At 35.3% G+C, this 26,651-nt stretch overlaps 3 protein-coding genes across 3 annotated transcripts; 1 reads left to right on the top strand and 2 right to left on the bottom strand.

Moving 5' to 3' along the window:
- Positions 1-1,158: 1,158 nt before the first annotated feature.
- On the top strand, positions 1,159-4,272 carry LOC106118568 (probable cyclin-dependent serine/threonine-protein kinase DDB_G0292550). Its single transcript, XM_013313232.1, has 2 exons — positions 1,159-1,214; positions 1,670-4,272. Exon 2 carries the CDS (start codon positions 1,672-1,674, stop codon positions 4,204-4,206), a length of 2,535 nt encoding a protein of 844 aa, XP_013168686.1. The 5' UTR covers positions 1,159-1,214; positions 1,670-1,671; the 3' UTR covers positions 4,207-4,272.
- A 369-nt stretch (positions 4,273-4,641) lies between these two features.
- Positions 4,642-5,775, bottom strand: LOC106118602 (uncharacterized). Its single transcript, XM_013313271.1, has 2 exons — positions 5,565-5,775; positions 4,642-5,020 (listed from the first exon to the last, which is right to left on the bottom strand). Exons 1-2 carry the CDS (start codon positions 5,604-5,606, stop codon positions 4,676-4,678), a joined length of 387 nt encoding a protein of 128 aa, XP_013168725.1. The 5' UTR covers positions 5,607-5,775; the 3' UTR covers positions 4,642-4,675.
- Positions 5,776-8,228: 2,453 nt separating this feature from the next.
- Positions 8,229-10,895, bottom strand: LOC106118514 (uncharacterized). The gene is made up of 4 exons (XM_013313174.1): positions 10,818-10,895; positions 10,054-10,200; positions 9,420-9,636; positions 8,229-8,573 (listed from the first exon to the last, which is right to left on the bottom strand). Exons 2-4 carry the CDS (start codon positions 10,188-10,190, stop codon positions 8,229-8,231), a joined length of 699 nt encoding a protein of 232 aa, XP_013168628.1. The 5' UTR covers positions 10,191-10,200; positions 10,818-10,895.
- Between the last annotated feature and the right edge of the window lie 15,756 nt (positions 10,896-26,651).

Genomic DNA, 26,651 nt, shown 5'->3' with positions numbered 1-26,651 from the left:
TTCTTCCACACTATGTTCTACATCCATGCCAAATTTAATAGTGATCCGTTGAACGGTTCTGGAGATACCTTCAAAAAATATCTATGCATCCATCCAAACATTCGCATTTATAATATTAGTAATATTAAGATACGTGCCGTCCACACTCAAAATCACTAAGTGCAGATAAAGCTAGCAAAAACATTTGTGGTACAAAATGGGCGGTTCAACCATTTCAGCGGTGTTTCAATGCCAAGGACACACACACAGGCGTGAAGTAGAAGCAATTCCGTGTTTCGTATGATGAGTGTGCGTGCTGGAGGCTTTATTTTAAAATTAACTACATACATAACTAAACTACTTCTATGCATGCTTACAGTGAACTGACAATCTCAATTAACTTGTAGACAGAACATTTTGTTTATAAACCACTTTTAGCATCGAAAAGTTGACTAATATTGGATTAACTAACTCAATATGAACTGAAACCACTGTGCATATCTCTTTACAATGGACCTATGTATTACCTGACGTAGCTCGGACCTTTTTTTTATATCATAAGGTGACAAACGAGCGAGCGGCCACCTGAAATCGCTGAAATAGCGAAGTGACCGTTGTCCATAGACATACGCAATTGTATACTCATTGCCTACCTTTAATCGACGGAGGTGGGGATGCACAGAAAGAAAATATTTTCCCTTTCCATGCATCCTCTCATCCAGAAAGTCCACTTCCACTTCGCATCCTTTCCTTATAAGAAAAATGGTAGGAAGGGAAAGAGGACTCAATTAGGCCTCCGGGACAGACACTCATCAGACTGTAGTTGGAATTGCTTCCACTTGACGCCTGTCTTCTGTCTAGTCGTGGTATTTCACCGGACAAGTCGGGCAAATTCGTGCGAAGATGTTAAAACGGACTCTATCGCTGGAAAAATAATGAGTTCAAACATCATTAATTTATTAATTAACTGCCGCACAAAATTGTTATTAAAATGTAGGTCTTAGATTTAAAACTATAATATAAACTTTAATCAGTTGCAAAACAAAAATTAGAATCTCTATGGTTATCATTCAATAAATTAGTCATAGACAAGAAATTATTTTATTAATTTGCTACATCACATTAGAGCTTAGAATGTAATGTCATATGTTACAGCCGTATATAATTGTAACGTACTATAAAACAACGTAAATCGCGATTAATTTTATTCCAAGTCAAAGACTGTAGGTGAATATGTAAGTAAAATTTTAATATTCTATCACATCATCATCATCATCAGCTCACTATACGTCCCCACCGAGGGACTCGGAATTTACCCTAAGTTAGGGGTGATTAGGCCGTAGTCAACCACGCTGGCCCAGTACGTGTTGGTTGACTTCACACATATCTTTAAATTTCTTCTCATATATGTGCAGGTTGCATCACGATGTTTTCCTTCACCGTAAGAACGTCGGATAAATGTACATATATAAAATCGATAAACATATTGGTACGTGGCGGGATTCGAACCCAGCACTTGCAAATTGAAAATCAAATGCTTGACCCGTGAGCCACCGACGCACTAACTTCTTGTTACTTCATAATTAACTTCAAAAAATGATAGTCATCTTACTAATATTGTAAATGCGAATATTTGTTAGAAGTAATCTCCAGAACGGCAGCATAGATTTAAAAACCATTTTTCTTACAGATATGATGTCTCCTACAATTCTTTGGCTATTCTATTGCTTCGCTGTGCCGAACGTCCGCAGCGATGTAGAACTAGCCGGAGCAGCTTTGAAATCGGACAAATCTATTGAAAACAATGCTAATAGCGACGTGGCAGATAACAAAAGTGATCTGACTAGACTCAACAGTGACTCTAACTTAGCCGTACCGGATGCAAACCTTAATCTAGGAGCTTCAGATTCAGCTAACAGATTATCTAGACAGAATGAACAGGATTCCAGTGCTGCCAGTGAAAACAGCCATGATAATTTGAGAAATTTAAGATTAAATTCGAATGGCGTTGATGTTTATGATTTCACAAGCCGTGCAAATAATTTAGGACATCCATCATTAAATGATTTAAATGGGGTTTTAAGTGGACTCGAAGCTTTACATAAAGCAAATGCGGTTAGGAATGGTAGACTAAATGTTGTGACACGAAGCGGACTTAATGATCAGAATCAAGTCAATCTTCTTGATGGCAGTCAACTATCAACTTTGATAGCACTTAATAGACACGGAGTTGGTGAAAATGGCGTCAACGGTTTAAGTGGATGGAATATATTAGAGAAAAATGGTTTAACTAACTCTAAAGGTTTGAATGCACTTGAAAATGTAATCGTACAAAGATCAGCTGCATTACGTGAGATAAACAGCGATAAAGTACATGCTGTTAACAATGTTAATGATTTGAATGGAGATAAAGAAAATTTACTATCTACTGTGAATCGATGGGCTGTACTTTCTAAACACCATGTAGGAGATCTAAATAACCAAGAACAACATTTAGATGGTAAACTAGCAGTGAATGAAGTAAATGGTCAATCAGACACCAATGATCTCAGTAAAAGTGGCATAAGTCGTGTTCACCACAGATCAGATAATGTACACAGCTTGGATGGTTTAAGTCATCGTAATTTAGGACTGGTTAATAATAACGACAATTTGGTTAAACTACGACTGAGTGAAGCTAACAACGACGCAAATGGTATTACCAGCCTTGGTGTACACAATAATCTTCATTCGAGTAACTTGGACGATAGTTTAAATTTGGAACATCAAAATAATTTGCTAAACCGTATCCATAATCATGCGGATGACGTAAATGTATTAGGAAGTGCAAACCTTTTAACCGAAATTAGCAGAAGTGGTTTAGGTGCAGCTAATTTGAATAACCGAAAAGTTAGTCTCAACGCGTTAAAAGAAGCAATCAAACTTGGATTACAACAACCTGTACTTTTAGATAGATCCATATTGATAGGAAGAAGTGGCAATGGATTGAATGAGGAAGATTTATTAGCTGCAGCAGATCATCATAATGAAGGAAAGTTGAATGCACTAAGTGCACTTATTAGTTTAAGCGATAATAACAACAATTTAAGAAGCGCTTTAAATAATTTAGCCAATCTAAATGGTTTAAGTAGATCTGGCGAAAGTAATGTGAATGGAATTGGCTTAGTAGAAGGCTCTAACATTCACCGCAATTCTAATGAATTAACTGGCAGCAGTAGTTTGCATGCCAGTAATGTAAATAGTTTGAAATCCAGCCAACCTACTTCACTGGTCAAGTCGGTAAGCCTCAATAGCCTTGGTGTCAACGTTGATGGAGAATCTGGTCTAAATTCTCTTAACACTGCCGAAACATTAAACAGAGAACATGAAAACTTATCAAATGTAGAAAATAATTTAGATTCAGAAGGAACAGTACAAAGCAGATTGCCTGCAGTCGAAATTGAATTGGACAATCATAATAGAAGATACATAGGCAACAGGTTGGGAAACATGGGATTAGGCCACAGTAAAAGTTGGGGTCAAAATCAGCCAATACATTCCCCGTATGATTTACCAAAAAATGTACTACCCTATTCAACACATAACAGACCTGTAGTAACTCAACCTTATAGACAGCAAGGATGGTATCAATCTTATCACCCCACCACTTATATCCCCTACGCCTTAAAAGGACGAAGTGGATTGAATGATGAGGTACCTTTAAACAATGATGTAATCGATCTTTCAACTTTATTGCTATATATTAACAATTTAAATAACGTTGATGGTTCATCTAACAAGCTAGTAGATTTAACAGATTACGACATCGATAATTTATTACGTTTATTTAAAAAAAGCGAGCTCAATGGAATATCAATTGGTAAAAATGAACTGAGAAATGATGTTGAAGGTAATTCTCATAATATTGCTTCGGAACTCGATGCTATTAATCTCAGCGAATTAAATAACATGAACAATCGAAGAATCTTAAACAACATATTAAGAAGATTTCATTCGAACGTAGATAATGTAAACGTTGCCAACAATGATTTACTAAATCTGAATGCTGACGTTCAACACGGTCTACACAAATTAGTTGGAGTAGATTCTTTGACAGTCAAATCAAATAACAATGACCTTGAAGAAGCAGTCAAAGAAGTTTTAAGATCACACAACGTCAATGAGCAAAACATAGATGTTGAAAACGTGGTAGCAGAGGCAAGAAGAAATTTTATGAGCATTGGATAAGTGATAAGTTTGCGTGCCTATTTATAACATAATTTTACTGCCCATGAACCGTGCCATTAAAAAATACAAAAAAAAATGTTTATTACTTAACACTAATGTGTTTTCTTTATGAATAATCAGAAATCACTCTCACTTTCCTTCTTAAATTAGATTTTTTTAGATTTATTTTTAACAAAACGAACTTCATCGATATATGTTGCCTACTTTTGATCAACCGAGGAGGGGACGCACATAAAGAGAGCCTTCCTAAAAGTCCGATCCTCCGCCAAATCCACTTTTCCATACCATCATTTCTTTAAAAAAAAGGTGACGGGTTGATTAAAATTAGGCCTACACTCATCAGACAAAACGCTGAATTGCTTTCTCTTTACGTCTGTTTTCTATGTGGGTACTCCCAAATTAAAACACAACTCACAATCTTGTCAATCTTTTTATTGCGTTAAAATAGTAGCAAGACTGATATTATTTATCAAAACAAAGCAACATTACCAACATAACAACGATAATTATTAAAAGCTAGCATTCGATAAAGACTCCTTCCTTCTTTAACTAAATCAATAAATTCAACCAACACCATATCAACGAAGAATGCTAAAGCCATTTCATCTCCATTCTCAAATATCTCCGAAACAGTCTTCATGAATCTATCAAATTCTGTTCCCCCAAAGAAATGTCTAGATTTCTCGTAAACTTCCAAATTCTTGTCGTATTCGCTACATTTCTCTTTGTTCATTCTGTGGTATTTCCTTAGTGCATTATCGCAATCGCTCTGTGATGTTCTCGGTGAACAACTTGCTTTGACATCGTTTATTGGCTGAAATATTATAGTAGAATTAGAACAGAATTTTCGAGAGTCGGTGTCTACGGAGAATCTACAGGCCCTGGATTCGGATCCCGCCATGTGCTAATGTGTTTCTCGATTTCCGATTTATATATCCGAGTTCTTATGGTGAAGTAAAAACATCGTGATGCTGCAAATATCTGCGAAGTAATTCTAAGATATGTGTCAACCCGCACTGGGCCAATATTGACCTAGCCACAGAGGATAGGCTTCGTCATAGTAATTTCATACCCCGTCTTCTTTGTACCTAAAGAAGTAACTTAGCCCTTATTGGCACGAGCCCTTTTTATAGCGCTTTAAAAAAAGTGTTCCAGAAGTAATGCATTTCCATTGACCTGTCCATACTACAACGCTTTCAAAACGCGACTTTAAATACAGTATTGCATTATGAGCGATAGGAGAAAGGAACAAGAGTAATGTTAAAGCTATCGTCGCTCCAGAGCCGCCAACGCCGAGTTAAAAACGTGCGAGTAATAGCCCGTGCGAATGAGAGATAAAGACAAAAAATAATTCCAACCTGGTCGATAACATCTCTAAGCTGTGTAAGATACGCTCTCATTTGTCCAGCCAAAGCGTCAGCGGGTTGACGCAATTCTGCCTTAGTTTTGTTAACCGCTTCCCTTACTCTGTCTATTCTTTCAGACGCGTTGCTGTTTGAATAAAAAATAAGTGCTGAAGATAACACAGCTACGAAACGTTTGCTTTTTATTTTAGCTTCACTTGTTGTTGTTGGCCTGTAATAAATATTTATAATAATTTCTTGTTCATATTCCTTTTACTTAAAGAAACTAAAACTGATTTTTTGATTGAGCAATTTGATTCGGAAGTGACAGAGACATGCAGGATTACGTGTGACTAAAATACGTAGACGAACAGCCTCCTACTGTTAAGAAGAAAATCTGACAGTGTGCCGGTGTACTGGCGCAACACTAGCCTTATTAAAATGTCAACGTTTATATCCCCTCACTAATCATTCTGACACTTGATTTGGTAACGAAAGCGCGTCATTCGCGCCAAAGGGTTCTAACTAATAATGTCTAAAACTACTTACAACATCAAATAAAAAGCGTCAAAATTCTTCAACATGTGATTGTTCTTTCCCGATTGATCGTTTCTATCTGTCTTCATAGCGTTGTAACACGCCACAAACAACGCTAAAATTGTTAGTACTTTCCCAATTACCAGCATCCTGTAACAATTATAAAATATGTGTAACTGGATCTAGTAAATAATTCTAACAAACAAACTTAAGATAGTTTACCCCTGTAACACTACAAAGAAGAATATATACGAATCGAATAATTTTACAAGCTTAAAAATGCATCGAACCGTGGATTATCGGTCACAATGTACAATCGAGTTTATCCGCGGTGTGCCACTGACAAAAAAATACCATGTTGAAACAAGACAAATGCTGTCCCTTGTTAGAAAAATCAACTAAGCAGTGACGCAAATGACGAGATAATAATTAAAAGCAAAGTCGTATACCACTGGCTAATATTTTGCACAGGCACATTATAAAGCTCCTCCCAATGGTTATGGTTATTGTTTGCCCAACGTCGTCTCTATGCGAACGTAACATTCAAACAACTGTCGCTTTTAAATGAAACACCAACATTTTCCTTAATTGTACACATAGATATATAAAAATATATTTTAGATCAATACATAATAATCAGATACATACAAAAGCCATACATTTTAAGTGCATAAAAAATGTTTTTTTTTTCAAAGACAATGTCTACATGGTAAAATGTGTTGCCTCTACTGCAGTCTTTCCCAAAGTGGGCAATAACGCTACCTTGTGGGCGCTGCAGGTTTCAAAAGTTTCGTTTTGAATTCTCCGTTAATATACATATAGTCACAATAATTAATTAATTTGATTTGAAGTTATAGTGGTTTTTAATCATGTGAAAATATGGGGGCGCTAAAAAAATATTTATTCCCAAAGTGGGCAGTAGACAAAATAAGTTTGGGAACCACTGATCTAGTGGTCAGTTGTAGCAAGACATAAAATATTTAATATGGGAAACTACAAAGTTAATAAATACCTTGATATATAAACTGTTCCGATGAAAGAATACATACAACTGTTATTTCTTTCTGATTACAATAAAATATAATTTAACTAAATTCGTGATTCACGATAAATTCAAGTAATTATCTCATCATAATAAAGTTATAAAAATAGCCATCAACAACATATTAGCTTATTCAACAGTGGTAGAGCCCGCTTTAACATCTTCACACGAATTGGCACGGCTCGCTCAGTGAAATACCACGACCACACAGAAGACACGCGTCAAGTGGAAGCAATTCCGCGTACAGTCTGATGAGTGTGCGTCCCGGAGGCCAAAATTAGTCTCTCTCCCTTCCCACCATTTTTCTTATAAGGAAAGGATGGGAAGTGGAAGTGGACTTTCGGGATGAGAGGATGCATGGAAAGGGAAAATATTTTCTTTCTGTGCATCCTCTCCTCCGTCGATTAAAGGTAGGCAACGCATATGCAATTGCATATGTGTATGGGCAACGGTCACTTCTCTATTTCAGCGATTTCAGGTGGCCGCTCGCTCTTTAGTCACCTTGTGATATAAAAAAAATTAACAAAAAAGCTTAAAATTCCACACTAGATGTCGCCTGCGAGTCTATCCACGCGAAATTAAGAAAAACTAAGAGGCTAATATGTTCTTCCAGACTATGTATATCTTTTGCAAATTTCACAATGACGCGTGATATGAACATTTCGACGTGATGATGATGAGAACATGAAAGTAATGAGATTGAATGTGGATGGCTACAAAGGTAAAAGACCAAAGAAAGTATGTTTGGATTGTATGAAAGATATGCGTAAGTAGGGAGTGAATTCAGATATGACAGCTGATAGAGATGTATGGAGGAGTACATACTATGCTGACAATACATAGAGCAGGTTGATGATACAGGATGTTGAAATAAAAAAGGATCTAATAGATGCTTCCAAAAGTTAAATAAATTGATTTAAACACTGTTTCAAGGCTTTCATAATTGCACCTTTCTTTTATAAACGTCTAATTCTTAAACCAAAGCTATAGTAGCTTTTCTTATTTTATTAATAGGAATATTTTAAATTAAAACACCAATGGAAGGGTAATAATCAAAAGATCGAATCAAATATTTTATTATCATTCGCCACTTGTATATTTTAATACAACGGTAAGTTTAAACTGTTACAAGGGTAATTTGTATAAGCCCGTGTACGTAAAATATCTCTACCTTTTTCAATTAAATTTGGAAATTTAACTAACGCAATATTAATAAAATACGACAATGCAACTTCATCGTCATTATCAGATATTTCTGTTATATCTTTATAGAAATCAATAAATTGTGGATCATTGAAGAAGTTTTTAGCTTTCTCGTATAATTCCAAATTCCTATCGTATTCGAAGCATTGTTCAAAATTCACCTCTCGGTACATTCTTAATTTGCGCAGACATTCTTCTTCTTCGGTGTTCGGTAGACAGCTCGCTTTTATATCGTTTATTGGCTGAAATTATTGAAATATTAAAAATAATTAACCCTAATTTGTCATACTTAATACAGTAATGGACGCACACAGACAGGTCAAACTTATAATAACCTCTTTTGCGTCATGACTTAAAAAGAAATAAAGCTAGTCATAGAAAACTTGTAGATATCTTATTAAATAAAAAAGACAAATGGATAGAGCCATTGTTAACTTTGTACTAAGCTCAAGACTACCTAAAGTTAGAGGTCAAAAACTTAGTCAAACACGCTGGCAAAGTACGGATTGATTGACTTTATATTTCTCAATTCTTTGCAGATATATCCAGGTAACACAATGCTTTAATTCAACATAACAATAGCTAGAGTTACTATAAGAGTACTTGCAAAAAGGAAGAGAACACAAATACAACAACTTTAACAGTGGTAGAGCCCGCTTTAACATCTTAGCACGAATTGGCCCGGCTCACTCCGTGAAATACCACAACCACGCAGAAGACAGGCGTCAAGTGGAAGCAATTCCGCGTTTCGTCTGATGAGTGTGCGGTCCGGAGGCCTAATTTAGTCCTCTTTCTGTTCCCACCCTTTTTCTTATAAGGAAAGGATGGGAAGTGGAAGTGTACTTTCCGGATGAGAGGATGCATGGGAAGGGAAAATATTTTATTTCTGTGCATCCTCTCTTCCGTCGATTAGTAGGCAACGCACATGCAATTCCGTATGTCCATAGGTAACGGTCACTTCGCTATTTCAGCGATTTCAGGTGGCCGCTCGCTCGTTTGCCACCTTATGATATAAAAATACTTACAAAAATGTTTTGAAGAGTCCTCCGTAGAACAAACGCTAAAATTATGTTCAACTACTGTCTCACCTGGTCAATAGCAGCTCTAAGCAAAGCCAGTGACGCAGCTGTCTCCCCACCTAAAGCATCAGCTGGCTTGTATAATTGAGCCCTTGTCCAAGTGACTGCCTCCTGTACTCTTTGCAGTGATGTCGGCATGTCACTCAGCGCATTGTAAGACAACGCTAGAGATAGTACTGACATAAAGCGCTTTTGTTTGTTAGTCACGTCTGTTGTGCGTCGCGCTCTGGAGACATAAGTATAACACATAAGAGTACTAATAATTGAGAAGTTAACTATGTTTTAAGTTTAAGTAAATAGATTAAAAAAAAACAATTGGTTTGAAACATGCCTGTAACTGTATTATGTAACGTATATTTTGGATCTATTTATTTTACATTAGTATTACTAATATTACTAACTAGCTGTCGCCCGCGACTCCGTCCGCGAGACTACGTTATATGCCAAATTTCGTTGAGGCGTTCAGAAGATACCTTCAAACAAACATCGAACCATCCATCTAATCTTTCGCGTTTATAATATTACTACTAAGTTCTTTTTAATTACATGCAGACGGAGTCACGGGCAACAACTAGTATACTATAATTGTACTCGTCTATGTAGTTATGTGTGTTGAACAATATTCTATATAAAAATTACTTACAACTTATTATAGTATCCGTCCACGTTCTTCAATAATTCATTATTTTCGCGCCATTTGCTGTTCCTGTCATCGACCATGACCTCACATGTGACCAGATATAGTGACAGTATTGTGACAAGCAGACTTATCCAAGACATTATGCAATTTCTGTAAAATTCTAAAGATAGGTATCATCATCATCACTCTTTACGTCCCCACTGAGAGGCTCGGAGCCTACCCTAAGTTGACTAGGCTATAGTCAATGCTGGCCCAGTGCGGGTTGACTTCACACATATCTTTGAATTTCTTCTCAGATATGTTCAGCATCACGATGTTTTCCTTCACCGTAACATCGCATAAATGTCAATACTGGCCCAGTGCAGGTTGAATTCACACATATCTTTGAATTTCTTCTCAGATATGTGCAGCATCACGATGTTTTTCTTCACCGTAACATCGCATAAATGTCAATACTGGCCCAGTGCAGGTTGACTTCACACATATCTTTGAATTTCTTCTCAGATATGTGCAGCATCACGATGTTTTTCTTCACCGTAACGTTGGATAAATGTACATATGTAAATTTAATATCGAGAAATACATAAGTACACATCTGTAATTGGAGATGACTATGGGCAGATGTCGCTTACAACGATTTAAAATTAAAAAAAACTTTACGTCTCTTGTCAAAAAAATCAGTTACATCATCTCTCTAAAGTCACTTAATATAATTTTATCATCATTAAAAAATATTAGTTTTTTTTTAATTTAAATTAAAAACTTACTTTTATTTCAATTCGCTGCGTGTTACTCGATAGTAAAATGTATGTATTATGGTAAGATATAAAATTATTTTAACACTTTTTCGTGATTTAAAATTAATACTAAATTTAATTACGTACATAAATATTTGTTAAACATATTCATTTGTGTAAATTACATAATATTTACCGTAATATTATTTGCGACTTACTTAACTATCTGTTTTAACACTAGTCGTCGTCCTTGACTTTGTGAGCGCAAAATTAAGTAAAAAGTATAAGCCTATATTATGCCCACGTCCATCAACTACCTTTCCGTCCAAGTCTCGTCAAAATCGGTTCAGCCGTTCCGAACATTACACGAAACAAATGCGAGACAGACATACTATTTTTTTTCTTAAATTGCTTTTTCGTTATCAGCAACGCGAATACATCACGTGTATACTTTTTTCTCGATGTTACATGCAGACACTTCAATTTTCTTAATATCTACAGATTGCAGTTTTTATTTTGCAATCGTTAAGCATTAAAAATATTTAAAAGTCTTAAATTTATGAAAACAAAAGAACCATTCCAAATTCAAATCCCGCTCCGTCATTGGTCGATCGAAACAATGGCGCATTACTAAATGTCAGATTTGACAGACGATAAATTTAAAAACCTTCCGACATTACAATATAGTTTCTTTTTAACTTTTAATATCAGACAGTATATTTTAACTAAATTAAACAAATAATACTATGCGTTGAGGGATAGGCAGACAAAAGAGATATTAGTAATTATTATTAGGAATTTTCTAAAACTCAATATCCGTAACCAAGAAACAACTAAATGTATGAATCCTGATTACTTTACAAAACGATTATATTTTTATCTACGAGAAGTATTAGAAAATTGGTATTTCGTTATTAAAATACTAGCTTTCACCCGCGACTCCGACCTAGCGGAGTCAAAAGTGCTTAATATACCTTTGTGTTCTTCCAGACTATAATCTACATCTATGCCAAATTTAAACGAGATCCATGCGGCGGTTGTGGAGATACCTTGTATCAAACATCCATCCATCTAGACATTAGTAGTCGTAGTAGAGAATTACTACACCATGCAGATGGTTGCTTATTATCGAATTAATAGAAGAAACGTATCTCAGAATCTAATTTTTAAATATATTATTCCCTTTAAAAAAGCTTTCAAAGTTCAGAACGCCGCCCTAAAAGCTCGCTGTCAAAATATTGCCGGTATAACATCAAAGTGGGTGACTGAACAAATTTTAAATTACAACCACGCCACCTGGGGGTGGGGGCGGAAAGCTTTTAGCCACTTAATATCGTGAGCTTTTTCAACAAAATCGATGTTCCGATGGTGTGATGAGGTTGGGAAAATTATAGCGAAAAATACAATAGCCTTTTTATTAATCGACTATAAAAAACAAAAGGAAATATATAACTACATTAACAATAGACTTAGGCCTTTCGAACACAAAGCAACGTAAATCGTTGCAAAAAGGTTATGTTGGGAGCTTCGCGTTGCGCGCTCCGTACACAATGTTGTAGCATCGACGCGAGTCATCAGTCAACATGTCAACTCTTTGGACTCCGCCATCTTGAAATTTGCTAGTATTTTTCTCAAGACAATCAAAGAATAAAATATCGATGTTTACGAATCTGTATGGCTGTTTATTGCCTAAGTGTTCTTTGCCATTAATATCGCCTAGTTTTAAAGATTAACATTGTCTTGTGTACAAAGGAATAATTGCTAAAACACATATTGTGACCCAACTTGTTTAAAGTAAACAACAAAGATAACATGTTTATATTTTAGTGTCACGTTTAAAATTAATTATTACCTTAAAAGTCTTATCTATTTCAAGAATGAATAAACAACAAGCAAATATTACCACAGGACTCCATCGTATTTACTCTTCTATTTTTAAGTATTGTCATCCCTTATATTGTCTTTGAATAAAACAGAGACAGCATTATGTGTTGATACAAATGTCACTGCAGTGAAACAACAATTAAATTACATCTGTCGCAAAAGAAACAAAAAAAAATTATTTTACAATCGACCTTATTTACGATTACAAAAATAAAATAATAATTTCAACGATGGAGAACCCATGTAAAAAATGAAGTTAAAATATTTTGACACACCTTTGTTCCATAAAAAGATATGGTACAAAAAAAAACGTTATTCCTGTTTTAATCCGCCCACTTAAGTCAAGAGGCGGCGCGGTTGCTCATTGGCTGAGGGTATCGGCGCGCGCGCAACAAAAACAAGACCAACAAACAGGTTAGGTTGTAAACATTTTGTTTTCGGTATGCTAATACGAACTGGGCTTACTCATCGATCGCGATTTTCAAATATAAATCCAAACAACAATTTGTCAAAGTGAATGTTTAATGTTGCTAAAAGAGTTTAATGACTTATGACTAATTTTACTTACTTATGACATTTTAATATTGAGCTATATTTTTAGAAGTTAGCCTAGATTTAGTTATTAAAAACTTAATAATAAATAAGTAATTTATCCTGATACTATTCATCATCAGCTCATTATAAGTCCCCACTGAGGGACTCAGGTTGATGGGACCGCGAAGTCTTGAAGTGACCACGGGCTGTCGACGCAGCGTGGGCAGGCCTCCCGCAATGAACATCCAACCTTGACCAGATCACGTCAAGGTTGGATGTAGGTAGCACAGGAACATCGTGGCAATCTTTGAGGCACATTTAAAACACTAAACAAAATGTTTTAAATTAGATTTTGCAAAATCTAAGCAACCAAAATATCTCTTTTCTAACCTTATTTATATATCATCTTGTTAAACCTAAAAAAAACACAGCATAGTATGTAAATTCATTTACTTCTAGATTAGTAATACAATAAATGCGAATGTTTAGAAGTTTAGATGGATGGATGGATGTTTGAAAGTATCTCCAGAACGGCTCCATAAATCTCTGCATAAAGCTACTTATTAAATATTTTAATTCCTCGTGAACGGACTCGCGGGAGGTAAGCTAGTATTTACATAAATCAAAGAACAAACATTAAACTAAATAAAGGAAGTAACTTTATTAACAAACCGGAAAGCGTTTAACAAATAATATTTTCCCATAGATATTTATATAAAAAGCGCTATACTCGAGCGGTAGCTAAAAATACTCGTAAGTTTGTACAGCACTCAGATGCCGCTAAGTGGCGTTCTTATCTCCCTCGGAGGAACTCTGAAAAAACATGGCGCCGGGCGGCGAGCTTTGATGTCTGTGAGCAGGCGCCGACTCCTCGACTCCACGGTCTGAACATCGATATCCCAAGGTGAGAATTGGACTTTTAGTTTTTCATCTAATTAACGAAATAACGTTAATTGGATAATCGTTTAAAATGGAGCACTTTAAAGTATGTTACTCATTTATATTGTTTAATTAATTTTAAGTTTTTTTTTTAGAGAAAAGAATCCAAACGCAATTGTCATAATTCAATTAATGTTTATTTGAATTAATGTTACATTCCAGTATTTTATTTATAATTGTCCACGAAATAAAAAAAATCTAGTAATAAATATAGCTTAAGTCCCGCGAGGATAACTTGCCAAAAGTGAACGAATTTTTCAAATCGGTCCAGTAGCTTCGCAGACTTTGCAAACTTAGTTAAAAAGTATCCAATGCTATTTTAAACGCTGTTACTAATTTTTGTAATCAAATGTTTTGTATACAGTATCTATCCTTACGGCTATTCAAATTTACTTTACCTCTATGACGTAAAATTGAACCGATATTGTTTCCGCGATGCAAATGTGATTCCCCGTAGCGTGGAGTGTTGACTTCCGGCGCGCACCGGATATGAAGCCTGATTTCAATATTATTGCAACTTCAAGTATCACTTCACGTATATTGCCTCCGCGACAACAGACGCCGAGTTAAGATTAGCACACCGCGAAAGCGAAAATGTAGCGAAATGATAGCGAAGCGAATCCAATTTTTATATGAACTAGCTGTGTGACTCCGTCCATCCATCCATCCACATCACATCCATCTAAACATTCGCATTTGTAATATTAGTATGTTAAATAAAAAGCAGCTCTTCAAGGTATAAATTTGAAAAAAATGAATAAATAGTATCCTATGTCCCTCTCCTGGCTCTAAGCTACCTCCTAATCAATTTTCAGCTATATCGGTAAAGCCAATCTTGAGTTATAAATAGTGTAACTAACACGACTTTCTTTTATATATATATATATATAAAGACTAGCGTACTATAGCTAAGCTAGCCTGAAAGCGATTTAATTTAGACCAAAACGTTCATTTTCTATACGGTTTTTATATCTTTTAATGCGCTATATTTAGTTTTGTAATCGCTTTCGTGGCCGTGTGCTAGAGGCTTCAATTTTTTTTAAATTTAACTTTGTATTTGAGTTACAGTATGTTGTAAAAATGCGTAGCTTTGGTAGCTACGAATTTGTACTATAAAAGTAACAATTACGTCTCTTTCCAAGTAAAAGATTTCTTATAGTTCTTATAATTATTTTACCTTAAGAAAGTATTGTTTTTCGCAGATTCACATAATTATTTATGTCTGTATTGCCTATTTTCAAGAAATTCATAGTCATAGAGTTTTGGTGATTTTTTTTTTCAATAATCTACTAGTTTAAAATGTTTTTTTTTATTACAACGTATCGTAAAAAGAAGCATACAAAAGAACTTAGTTCTTCTAAAAAAACAATAACAAAGAAATCTCGCCAAAACTTTTGTCGCTTTGCCTTCGTAGACGTGACCCCTTCTCTGTCCCACCCCATTTCCATTAAGCAGATTAAAAGTAAGGCATTGAACTTTCCCTCAGTACTATTTTATTGTTGCGGTGTACAATCTGGGATACATTGAGAATGTAATAGATGAAAATAATTCTTTCGAATATTGATTTGAAATTAATGACAGAATCAATTAAGTTGTCGCCCGCAATTCCGTCCACGCGGATTGTCAATAAACTTAATTAGTAGTCTATGTGTTCTTCCAGGCAATGTTCTACATCTATACCTACCAGCGAGATGCATGCAGCTGTTAGATACATTCTAACAAACATCCATACAAACAATCGCATTTATAATATTAATAAGAAAGGAGTAAATTCAGATAGAGATGTATGGATTAGTGCTACTATGCAGTACTCTAAATGAACAAGGACAGGTTGATGATGATGACATTTGCTTGGTTAGAAAAAGCCGCGATATTATAGAACATTTATTCCTATACTATCTGTCTAATATATCGATGATAACGATGTATAATTAACTCGGTAATAAAAAAGCATGTTAAATGAGGGATGAGCAACAGTTGCGCGTGCGCACGCGATCTCAACCAGAACATATGCATGATTACATCTGACATTATAGTATACATTATTTATCAGACCAGGACTAAAGTTATATTAAAATGCTGTACAGCATCTTCTATACTTATAAATAAAATTGGAGTGTCTGTTTGTAATATTGAAATAACTTAACTATATGAATATGAATTCAGGGGTTAAGCACTTGACTTGCAAACTGCAGGTCCCTGGGTTCGAATCCCGCCATGTACCAATATGTTTTTCGATTTCTGATTTACATATGTACATTTATCCGACGTTCTTACGGTGAAGGAAAACATCGTGATGCAACCTGCACATATCTGAGAAGTAATTCAAAGATTAGTGTGAAGTCAACCAACCTGCACTTGGCCATCGTGGTTGACTATGGCCTAATCACTCTTAGGATAGGCTCCGAGCCACTCGGTGGGGACGTATAGTGAGCTGATGATGATGATGAATATGAATATATTTATATACGGTACATACCAAAATAACAATTTTACAATTTTTGTCTGTCTGTTTGTTCTGGCTAATCTCTGAAATAGTTGGACCAATTTTGACGGGACTTTTATTAGCAGGTAGCTGATGTAATAAGGAGTAACTTAGGATACGTTTATTTTAGATTTTTTTTTTATTTTAAGAAAATCAAAGTAATGTTGCAACGTCCAAGTACTGTCCAGTACCGCGCAGCTCAAAAACAGTATTTCACACGGACGAAAACCCGGGCATAGCTAATCTATATATATATAAAAGAAAGTCGTGTTAGTTACACTATTTATAAATCAAGAACGGCTTTATATGCCTGAAAATTGGTGAGGAGGTAGCTTAGAGTCAGGAGACGGACATAGGATACTATTGATTCATTTTTTTTTTCGAATTTATGCCTTGAAGAGCTGTTTTTTATTCAACTAACTAATATTATAAATGCGAATGTTTAAATGGATGTGATGTGCATGGATGGATGGGTGGGATACACTAATTAAGTTTTTTGTATATCCAAGCGGACGGAGTCGCGGGCGACAGCTAGTTTACTATAAAATAAAAAAAACTAACACTTACATAGGAATATTATGATCATCTGTGTGTAGGTCTAATTGATATTAAAAACAGGGATCCCCAATCAATCTTGAAGCCCACGGTAGCTTTCCACATCAGCGAGCCACCGAGTAAAGCAGGGTCGCACGCCTCACTGCCCACCCCGCGCCGGTCTAGCGTGATGGTGTCAATACGAGAATATTGATGAGATAGTCATTGGAAATCTTAATGATATTTATTAAACTACAAAGTCCTTATTAAAATAAATAAGACAATTAAAACACGTGTTTAAATAAAAAATGTCCAAATCTTTATATATATAATTCTACTGTGAGTGTGTATGTCACTGAACTTCTCTCAAACGACTGGACCGATTTTGATGAAATTTTTTGTGTGTGTTCAAGGGGATCTGGGAATGGTTTAGATTCACAATTTTGTCCGCTGGACAATGTTTTTTTAATTAATTTTTAATTTATTAGTAGTTGTTGATTTTGGAATGTTTTACATTGGATCCGACAGACGGCGCTACCATCGCAGTGTCAAATTGTCATACAACGTCTGTCGGGTCCGCTAGTATTATATATTTTTGGGTTATTTTACTAATAGGACGACAATTTACAGTTTTAATAGTTAAGGATGTCCAAGTAACCGACTTATTGCAAAGCTTACCCTGACAAAGCCCGGCTTCAGTTCCTCTGGTATTGACATCTATAGGCGATGATTGTTTCCACTGTTCGTTTGCCCCTTTAAAAAAAAATAATAGCACTTCTAATCGTACAAATTTAGAAATTGCTATTTTAATATTGCGAGCAATCGTAAAATATGTCATTGTCTATTGTTTGAATAGCAATCAGGGGTCGTCAACTGTTGGGTCGCTGGGTAACAATGCGGGCAACGCCTCGGAAACCAATCGGAATGATTCGCTGCGACAGATTACAGTGATCCAGGTATGAAGCCATCGGTTTTATATTTCTGTTCAATTTAAAAAAAATACGTTCACATAACCGTTGACTTTGTTTAATTCAGAAGTGAAGTTATAATCATAAAATATTTAATTATTTGCAGAGAAATATGTTGCTAAAGGAATAATATTTCTCCATATTTTTCTCCACAAAATTAGCTGTCGCCCGCGACTCCGACCGCGAAGAGGTAAAAGAAAATCCTAATAAGTAGTCTATGTGTACGTCCATGTCATATTTCATCGAGATCCATGCGGCCGTTCTGGAGATATCATCTAAGAAACATCCATCCATCAATCCACTTAATCCGTCCATCCATTTCCCATTTATAATATTAATAAGATTTTCTTATTCGGCGCTTACGTTGTACGGAAATATACGCATCTTAAATCTCGAGGCTCAGTAGTTTGGTTTTTGTATTGATATAGGTCAGTTAAGCTGTTTCTTCTTACCTACAGAAGATTTATTCCGGTGGTATTAGATTCAATAGTTATTTACATATTATCTTACTATCATCATCATCAGCTATAAGTCCCAACCGAGATGCTCGGAGCCTACCAAAGTTAGGGGTGACAAAGCCATCAGTCAACCACGCTGGCACAGTACGGGTTGACTTTACACATATCTTTGACTCTCAGATATGAGCAGCATCACGATGTTTTCCTTCATAGTAAGTAAGAACGTCGGATACATGTACATATGTAAATCGAAAAACACATTGGTACATGGCGGGATTCGAACCCAGGACCTGCAGATTGCAATTCAAGTGCCTAAATCCCTAAGCCACCGACGACATGATCTTAGTATCAGGAAGTATAAATATATCATTAACAAGGGAATTTCCACTATCATTAAGTAGGTTATATCAAACAATGTCACTCCGTAATGACATAATGACATGACTGATGACACCCCGTGACAAATTGATCCTAAACTAATGACTGTTGATCCCATTATAAGTTACGGTTAAGTTACAATAAAATAAAATTATACGGTAATTTTTTAATACTGTCAATAACTAAGCTATCGTTCGCGCGGAATAAAAAAAATACTTAATTAGTCTATGTGTTCTTGCAGACTATGTTCTACATCTATGCCAAATTTCAGCTAGATCCATGCAGCCGTTTCAGAGATGCCTTTTAACAAATATCCATCCATACAAACGTTCGCATTTATATCAGTAAGATACATCTTAAAAAATATTTTTCCACACAATTTTGTTTTCACCACAGAACACTTGCATCTTACTTCTTATTAATATTATTAAGACGACGGATCTCAGTATCTCCGGAACGGCTACACGGATCTTTATGAAATTTGGCACAGACTTAAAGCATAGTCTGGAAGAACAGATTTGCTACTTATTACGTTAACTAGGCGCGCAGAAATTCGCGGACGACAGTTAGTAATAACATAAACAATACTTATTTACAAAGCTAATCAGTTTAATCTTACGATTATTTTTTTTTATAAGAGAAGGGGGCAAACGAGCGGCAGGAACACCGGGGTGATCAACAACACCCATGGACATCTGCAACACCAGAAGAACTGTAGATGTATATGTAAGAAAAAATATCGATATTAGTTTGTAAACACTATTATATGCAAGCTTTATATATAAGTAAATACAACAAAGGTAAGCTTCATTCGGATTATATGGCAATCAGTAGATTGCCTCAACCCTTCCGCCCTTTGCTTTGATGCTTTTATACAAGTTACGTGTTAAATGGAAACGCAAATGTTCATCAATATTTCTATTTTATGTTTAAGGCTGTAGACTTTAAGAAATTATTAATTGACATTTAGTTTTACCTTATGTTTTAAATTATAATTTGATCTTGTTTTCAATTGTAGGAATGTTTGCGTCGTACTGTTAATTAATTAAGGCTATTGGTGCCTAATCTGACTAATACTATAAAGCGCATGTTTAGATCGATAGATGTTTGTTAAAAGGTATCTCCAGGGATGCATGGATCTTGCTGATTTGCTATAGATGTAGAACATAGTCTATAAGAACACATAGGCTACTTGTTAAGTTAGTTTTTAATTTCATGCTGACGAAGGCGCGAGCGACAGCTTACCTTTATAAATAAGACTAAATTTCCGCTAAACATTTAATTAACGAAAAATATATAATTAGCAGCTTAAGTGTTCTTTCTGTGTTCTACATCTATGCCAAATTTCTGCTAGATCCATTCAGCAGTTTTGGAGATATCTTCTAACAAACATCCATCTAAATATTCGCATTTATATTATAAGTAAGATGTTTCTTTCGACCATGAAAATATATTAACTGTAATAATTTAAATTAAAATATATTGTCCGAATTTATTATGAAGTTGCAACATTTAAAATCTGTCTCATTGTTACTTAAATGTTAATGTAGGTGTATGAGTCTGTTACCTCCTCCCCCTCCAGCCCACCTCCCCCGGCTCCCGGCCGCGGGGCGCCGCGTAATGTCTCCTACAAAATCTGCGAGTGCTCGGTGCGTTAAGTGTGTAAGGTGCTGACTTGCTATGCCGAATTTAGATATTTAATTAATATTATTTTAAGCAATCCATATATTCAAATGTCGATATCTTTATTTTATTTATTTCTTATTGTCATAATTTATTTTCGACAAAACATTCATTTAATTTGGTTTTAGTTTTGTTAATGTCATAAAAACTCGCGTGTACTATAGTTAATTTCACACAAAAAGCAGACAGAAGATGTCAAAAAAGACATAAATTTGACCAAGGTATGTTTATTTTTAATTCAAATATAAAATAAGAAAATAATATAGAAAGACATTCATATTTTATTTTTATTATCACTATAAATATTTTTAAATTATAAAATTGTGTTCGTCACAACAAGACCGTACTGTTTCAAACCAAGGGGAAGCCATCATCGTCAATCAGAAACTAACATAAATATGCTTTTACCATCCCCTCCTGCCCCTCGCACCCTTTTCATCCCTCGAGTGAGGGGTGCAAATGTACCTAAATGTACACTAAGCGCCGGGCAAGGGGCATGTGTGCGCATGAAATTTTTAGACTCCGTGGACATTATTGAAATGTCCCAGATTACTGCGACATGAATAATTTAAAAGTACCTAGACTAATTCCTAAGGGATACGGTCTCTTAATTTGTGCCCTTTTGGGACAAGATTCGAAATATGCAATACTACAAAGTTGCAAGGTAGTAAATAAATACAGCCCTTTAAGTCTTAGAGCGTCGGTAGCTCAGGAGTTAAGCACTTGACTTGCAATCTGCAGGTCCTGAGTTCAAATCCCAGATATGTGTGAAGTCAACCAACCCGCACTTGGCCAGCGTGTCTAAATATGGCCTAATCACCCTTATCTTAGGGTAGGCTCCCAGCCCCTCGGTGGGGACGTATAGTGAGCTGATGATGATGATGAAGTCTTGTATTAAAAAGTAACATATTTCGACCACAATTACAAATTAGTATTAAAAAAACAATAATTATAAGAAAGAATTCTAAGAAAGTTCTACGAAAATGAGGATTAATCTACCGCGTCATCTTTATAAGACAACTGGCGATTGCCCGCGACTCGTCTGCGCGAAATAAAAAAAACATCTAGCCATATAGCTTCCCAACAGTGAACCAATTTATTCCATGCAGTTCAGTAGTTTCGGAGCCTATTCAATGCAAACAATCAAGTCTGTCTTTATAATTTAGTACAGTTAATTATTTAAAACGTAATAAATAGAGCGTAAGAACTACGTTTAAGAATCATCACTTCATCTGTTCCCGTAAATATTCATGGGAATCGAAAAGTTTAAAATCTATAGTAGTATTAAAAATAATTTTAAATTCATATTTCTCAATAAACGCTATCAACGCGTATAACGATTAGTCATAACTGACCCCTTGTCTCTCCCCTGTCTATTCATTCCCCTGACCACACCTCGGAGTCACGCGTTCAAAAGTTAATCTGAATGTAATTGTGGCCGGGGTTGGACACCAGGTGTCGTCTTCTGTTAACTACGCTGTGACACACAGGCGTGTTGGATAGTGAACAATATGTTAATAGAAATCTTACTAATATTATAAATGCGAATGTTTAGATGGATGTTTGTTTAAAGATATCTTTGGAACGGGTACATAGGTATTGCTTTAATTTGACATAGATGTAGAACATTGTCTGGAAGAACACATAGGCTACCTATTATGTTTGCTTGTAATACCGCGCGGACGTAGTCGCGAGCACAGTATGTTAAAAAAATATCAGTAAAATTAAAAGTACAGTTTCGTACAATGTATACCTATTTAAACACAATATAATTTTTACCTGCTCTATTTACAATACGTAGAAATATTTAAAAACAGATTCAAAATCATTGTCTCACTCACGTTATGAAGTTAGTTGTAGGTACCGACTATCAATAAGTTACTTTGTTGCTTATAAGGAAAGGATAGAATGTGTAAGTGGATTTTCCGCATAAGAGGATGCATGGGAAGAGAAAATATACTCTTTCTGTGCATCCTCCGTCGATTTAAGTTAGGCAACACATCTGCAATTGCGTATGTCTATGGGCAACGGTAGCTTCGCTATTTCAGCGATTTCAGATGACAGCTCGCTCGTTTGCCACCTTATAATATATTTTTTTTAACAAAATTAAAATTAGTGATCCATTCTAGTTGTCTCTGTGTCACATTGAACAGGCGGGTCAAGCGAGGAGCTACGGGATGTTCGATGTTGACAGACACGCGATACAGCAGTAGTGTCTTGTTACATGAGTTGAGGATATTTGCACATACTGTAGCAAAGGGGAAATTGCTATAGTTGCGAAAAGACTATGCAAAAATACTGCAAAGCGTTAGTTTTAATTAATGACTAGCTGTCGCTCGCGTCTCCGTCAGCGTGGGATTTAAAAGAAACTTAATTAGTAGCCTATGTTTTCTTCCAGACTATAAACTACATCTATGTCAAATTATAGCAAGATCCATGCAACCGTTCTGGAGATACTCGTACCTTCAAACATCCATCTATTTAAACATTTGCATTTATAATATTAGTAAGATATATGGTTCTAATAATCAAAGGTACACGTCCCCTGTATCGTATCGATGCGTACATCTGGTTAATTACTTAGGGGTTGTGTGTGAGTTGTGCACGCGATGTCTTGTTGACTTGTTAAATGTATTACATCCGTAATGTTTTTGTCGTTATTGAGGTTAGCTCGATGTTTACTTTTTATATGATAGGTATAGCCTTCTAAAAAAACTTAATAAGTAGCCTATGTGTTCTTCCAAACTATGTTCATGTATGCTACATTTCAGCGAGATTTTTGCAGCCGTTTCTTACATCGATCCATTTAAACAATCGCATCTTTGTATATAAAAGAAAGTCGTGTTAGTTACATTATTTATAACTCAAGAACGGCTTCACCGATATGGCTGAAAATTGGTGAGGAGGTAGCTTAGAGCCAGGAGACGGACATAGGATACTATTTATTCATTTTTTTTGGAATTTATGCCTTGAAGAGCAGTTTTTTATTTAACTTACTAATGTTATAAATGCGAATGTTTAGATGGATGGATGGGTGGGCTACACTAATTAAGTTTTTTGATATATCCACGCGGAAGGAGTCACAGGTGACAGTTAGTTTATAATATTGGTAAGATTAAGAGTGAGTTTCCACTGTCCAAATACTTGTATATAAATAAAGATTTTTTATATACTTATGTGTAAAAAATGGAAACATAACGACGACGACATAATATTGACATATGGAAATTAAATACACAATTTTTCTAAATAAATATAATAATGTAATATGCAAGAGATAATAGTTGTCCGAGTGAGGTTCAGAAAGTAGCAGGCCATTTGATTAACACGAACTTTTGCGAAATACAACATTGATCCCTGTTACAGTACAATTATTACTCAATCACGGCTCTAGATCTTTGGTTATCATGACCAGTATAAGTTGAACCATGATACCGTATCAAAGTCTTATTGGTTGAGGCCGTTTATTTTGGACGGTCTAATCTACCCCAGCATCAGGACATATGGGTGATAAGAATCTCTGTTCCACTGTAATTAGATGATACAGTAATAAAATCATTGCTACGTCATTGTGGGGGCGTTTATCTGACATCTTTAAAATGGAAGACCAATTATATGTTTCAATATGTAAGGGTTTTTTTTGTGTTAGAGCAAGTTTTAACACAAATAACATCGCATGTTGTCAGTATTTTATATATTTTAAGACAGTGGTTGAGTTTACAGTGACTGTTGAGCGAATGGCTTGTTTGACCGGTGCTCCTTTGTAAATGGACTGGGCTATAAGTCGTAATAATTTGTGCTTATTTGATTTTTGCTGATTGTAGCGGTTTGTTGGTAATACTGTGGATTCAAATGATTAATCACGTAACATAAAGTCTGGAAGAACATAATCATCAGCTCACTATACGTCCCCACCGAGGGGCTCGAAGCCTACACTAAGTTAAGGGTGATTAGGCCATAGTCAACCACGCTGGCCAAGTGCGAGTTGGTTGACTTCACACATATCTTTGAATTTCTTCTCAGTTATGTGCAGGTTGCATACATTGCAGGATAAATATACATATATAAATCAGAAATCGATAAACACATTGGTACATGGCGGGATTCGAACCCAGGACCTGCAGATTGCAAGTCAAGTGCTTGACCCGTGAGCTACCTACGCTCTCCTAAGCCATATAGTCTGGAAGAACACATAGACTACTAATTATTTTTTTTAATCCGCACGTATAGAGTCGCGCTGACAGTTTCTAGAGAATACATTTATGAACTAGGTGATCAAGTGCGGAATAGCTGTGATATAGACGTATCTTGTTTTTGTATATGTATATTATTGTGTACGCGTGCAGGCGTGCAGGCAGGCAGGCGTGCAGGCAGGCGGCGCCCGGCCACCAAAATAAACTAAAACAAAACGCGCACCGCGCCGCTTCGTAGGAAAAGCTTTTAAGCTCGCACGCTCCGGATTATGTATGCGGTACGTCGACAAGAAAGATGTGTAAAATAAAATAAGAAATTACTGTACACACTTATATGTAATGTGCAATATATTTTCTTATAAAACTAACACTAAAATAATTTAAAAAAATTATGTAAAAAATCTATGACATTTTTCTGCAGGAATCTTATCTTTTTACTTGTTATCTTACTAATATTATAAATGCGAATGTTCGGATGAAAAGATGGATTTTTGTTTGAAGCTATCTCCAGAACAGCTTAACGGATCATAAGGAAATTAGGCATAAATGTAGAACATAGTCTGGCAGAACACATTGGCTACTAATTAGGTTATTTAATTTCGCGCGGACGGAATCGCGGGCGACGGCTAGTATTTCTATTAAACATATTCCATGTATTATTAAAGTGGAAGTAAGGAATAAATTTCTAAATTAGTGAATAAAATTATAAATACAATTATAGCTTAATGATTTTTTTACATGACAGAATTTTGAGTATTTTCTAAAATAAAATTGAATTTTATCTCTAATATAAGTTATTTAGTTTGAATAAATAAAAATTATTTGTTTATAATGGACGCAATAGATGGTGCTATCCATTAATGAGTCAGTCGAATATTTAAAATCCAAGTTAGGTTAAGTTTTTGTCGACAATTAAAATCTACAGCACGAAATACACATTTGATTATAAATAATGCCAAATATTAATCTTGTTGATCTCTTCTTGCATAACGCCATCCACAACGCACAAGGTCGCGCGTCACTCCAGCCGAGAACATGACGTGAAAGCTATGGAGTCGGTGTTCAAATTAAATATACAATTGTCATAGAAAAATATTTATTAATAAAAATATTTTTCCAATTCATAATGGTTTTTTAATCCGTAATAAATTCCTACATTAACGTATTAAACGTCCCTTTAACTAAAACATTAGTTTTACCTTATGTAAAGGGATTAAATCTATCTCCTAATATTCTAAATCCTAGGTCTTTACTTAGTTCAATGCTTATCTTAAATCAATTAAAATAAAATATTAATAAAATTACCGTTAACATCTACTCCACAACATCGTTGTTCTCCATTAGGCGGCGCGATGCTTTTTGTTCTCCACTATCAGCGGTTTGAGCACTACACGGTTTTGATAAGAGACCAGACAAGCTGCCCAGCGGCAACACGCATACAGCAAACTACAAAATACAAACTATCTCTAAACACCTTAACAATAACAAGTAAAATCTAAATGCAGCTTAGGATTTTTTTCTTAAAATAACCTACTAGCTGTCTGCAACTATGTCCGGGCAGAATTAAAAAAAAAAACTAAGTAGCCTATGTGTTCTAGCTTATGTTCACATACGGTTTTAAGCGAGATCCATACAGGCATTCTGGAGATAACTTCTAACATCCATCTAAGCGTTAGTATTTATAATATTAGTAAGATATCCATTTAGCGGCTAGTCTTAGCGTTAGTTATAAGGCAACAGAGTCTCGAGACTAGTCTAGGAAACTTCAAAAGATAATCTTTTACTCCAGAATTCTAAACTCCTTTTCT

This window comes from Papilio xuthus, unplaced genomic scaffold (assembly GCF_000836235.2).
Source record: "Papilio xuthus unplaced genomic scaffold, Pxut_1.1 DF827570.1, whole genome shotgun sequence".
NCBI classification, from domain to species: domain Eukaryota; kingdom Metazoa; phylum Arthropoda; class Insecta; order Lepidoptera; family Papilionidae; genus Papilio; species Papilio xuthus.
The sequence above is the reverse complement of the archived record's forward strand: the minus strand, read 5'-3'. Positions and strand labels throughout refer to the sequence as shown.

Bases quoted from the DNA above. Each gene is read 5' to 3' on its own strand.
- LOC106118568 (XM_013313232.1), top strand. From the start codon at position 1,672: ATGATGTCTCCTACAATTCTTTGGCTATTCTATTGCTTCGCTGTGCCG.
- LOC106118602 (XM_013313271.1), bottom strand. From the start codon at position 5,606: ATGAGAGCGTATCTTACACAGCTTAGAGATGTTATCGACCAG. The intron at 5,021-5,564 runs GTTGGAATTATT...ATAATATTTCAG, and splicing joins TTAGAGATGTTATCGACCAG to CCAATAAACGATGTCAAAGC.
- LOC106118514 (XM_013313174.1), bottom strand. From the start codon at position 10,190: ATGTCTTGGATAAGTCTGCTTGTCACAATACTGTCACTATATCTGGTC. The intron at 9,637-10,053 runs GTAAGTAATTTT...TTATGTCTCCAG, and splicing joins GACGGATACTATAATAAGTT to AGCGCGACGCACAACAGACG. The intron at 8,574-9,419 runs GTGAGACAGTAG...CAATAATTTCAG, and splicing joins TTAGAGCTGCTATTGACCAG to CCAATAAACGATATAAAAGC.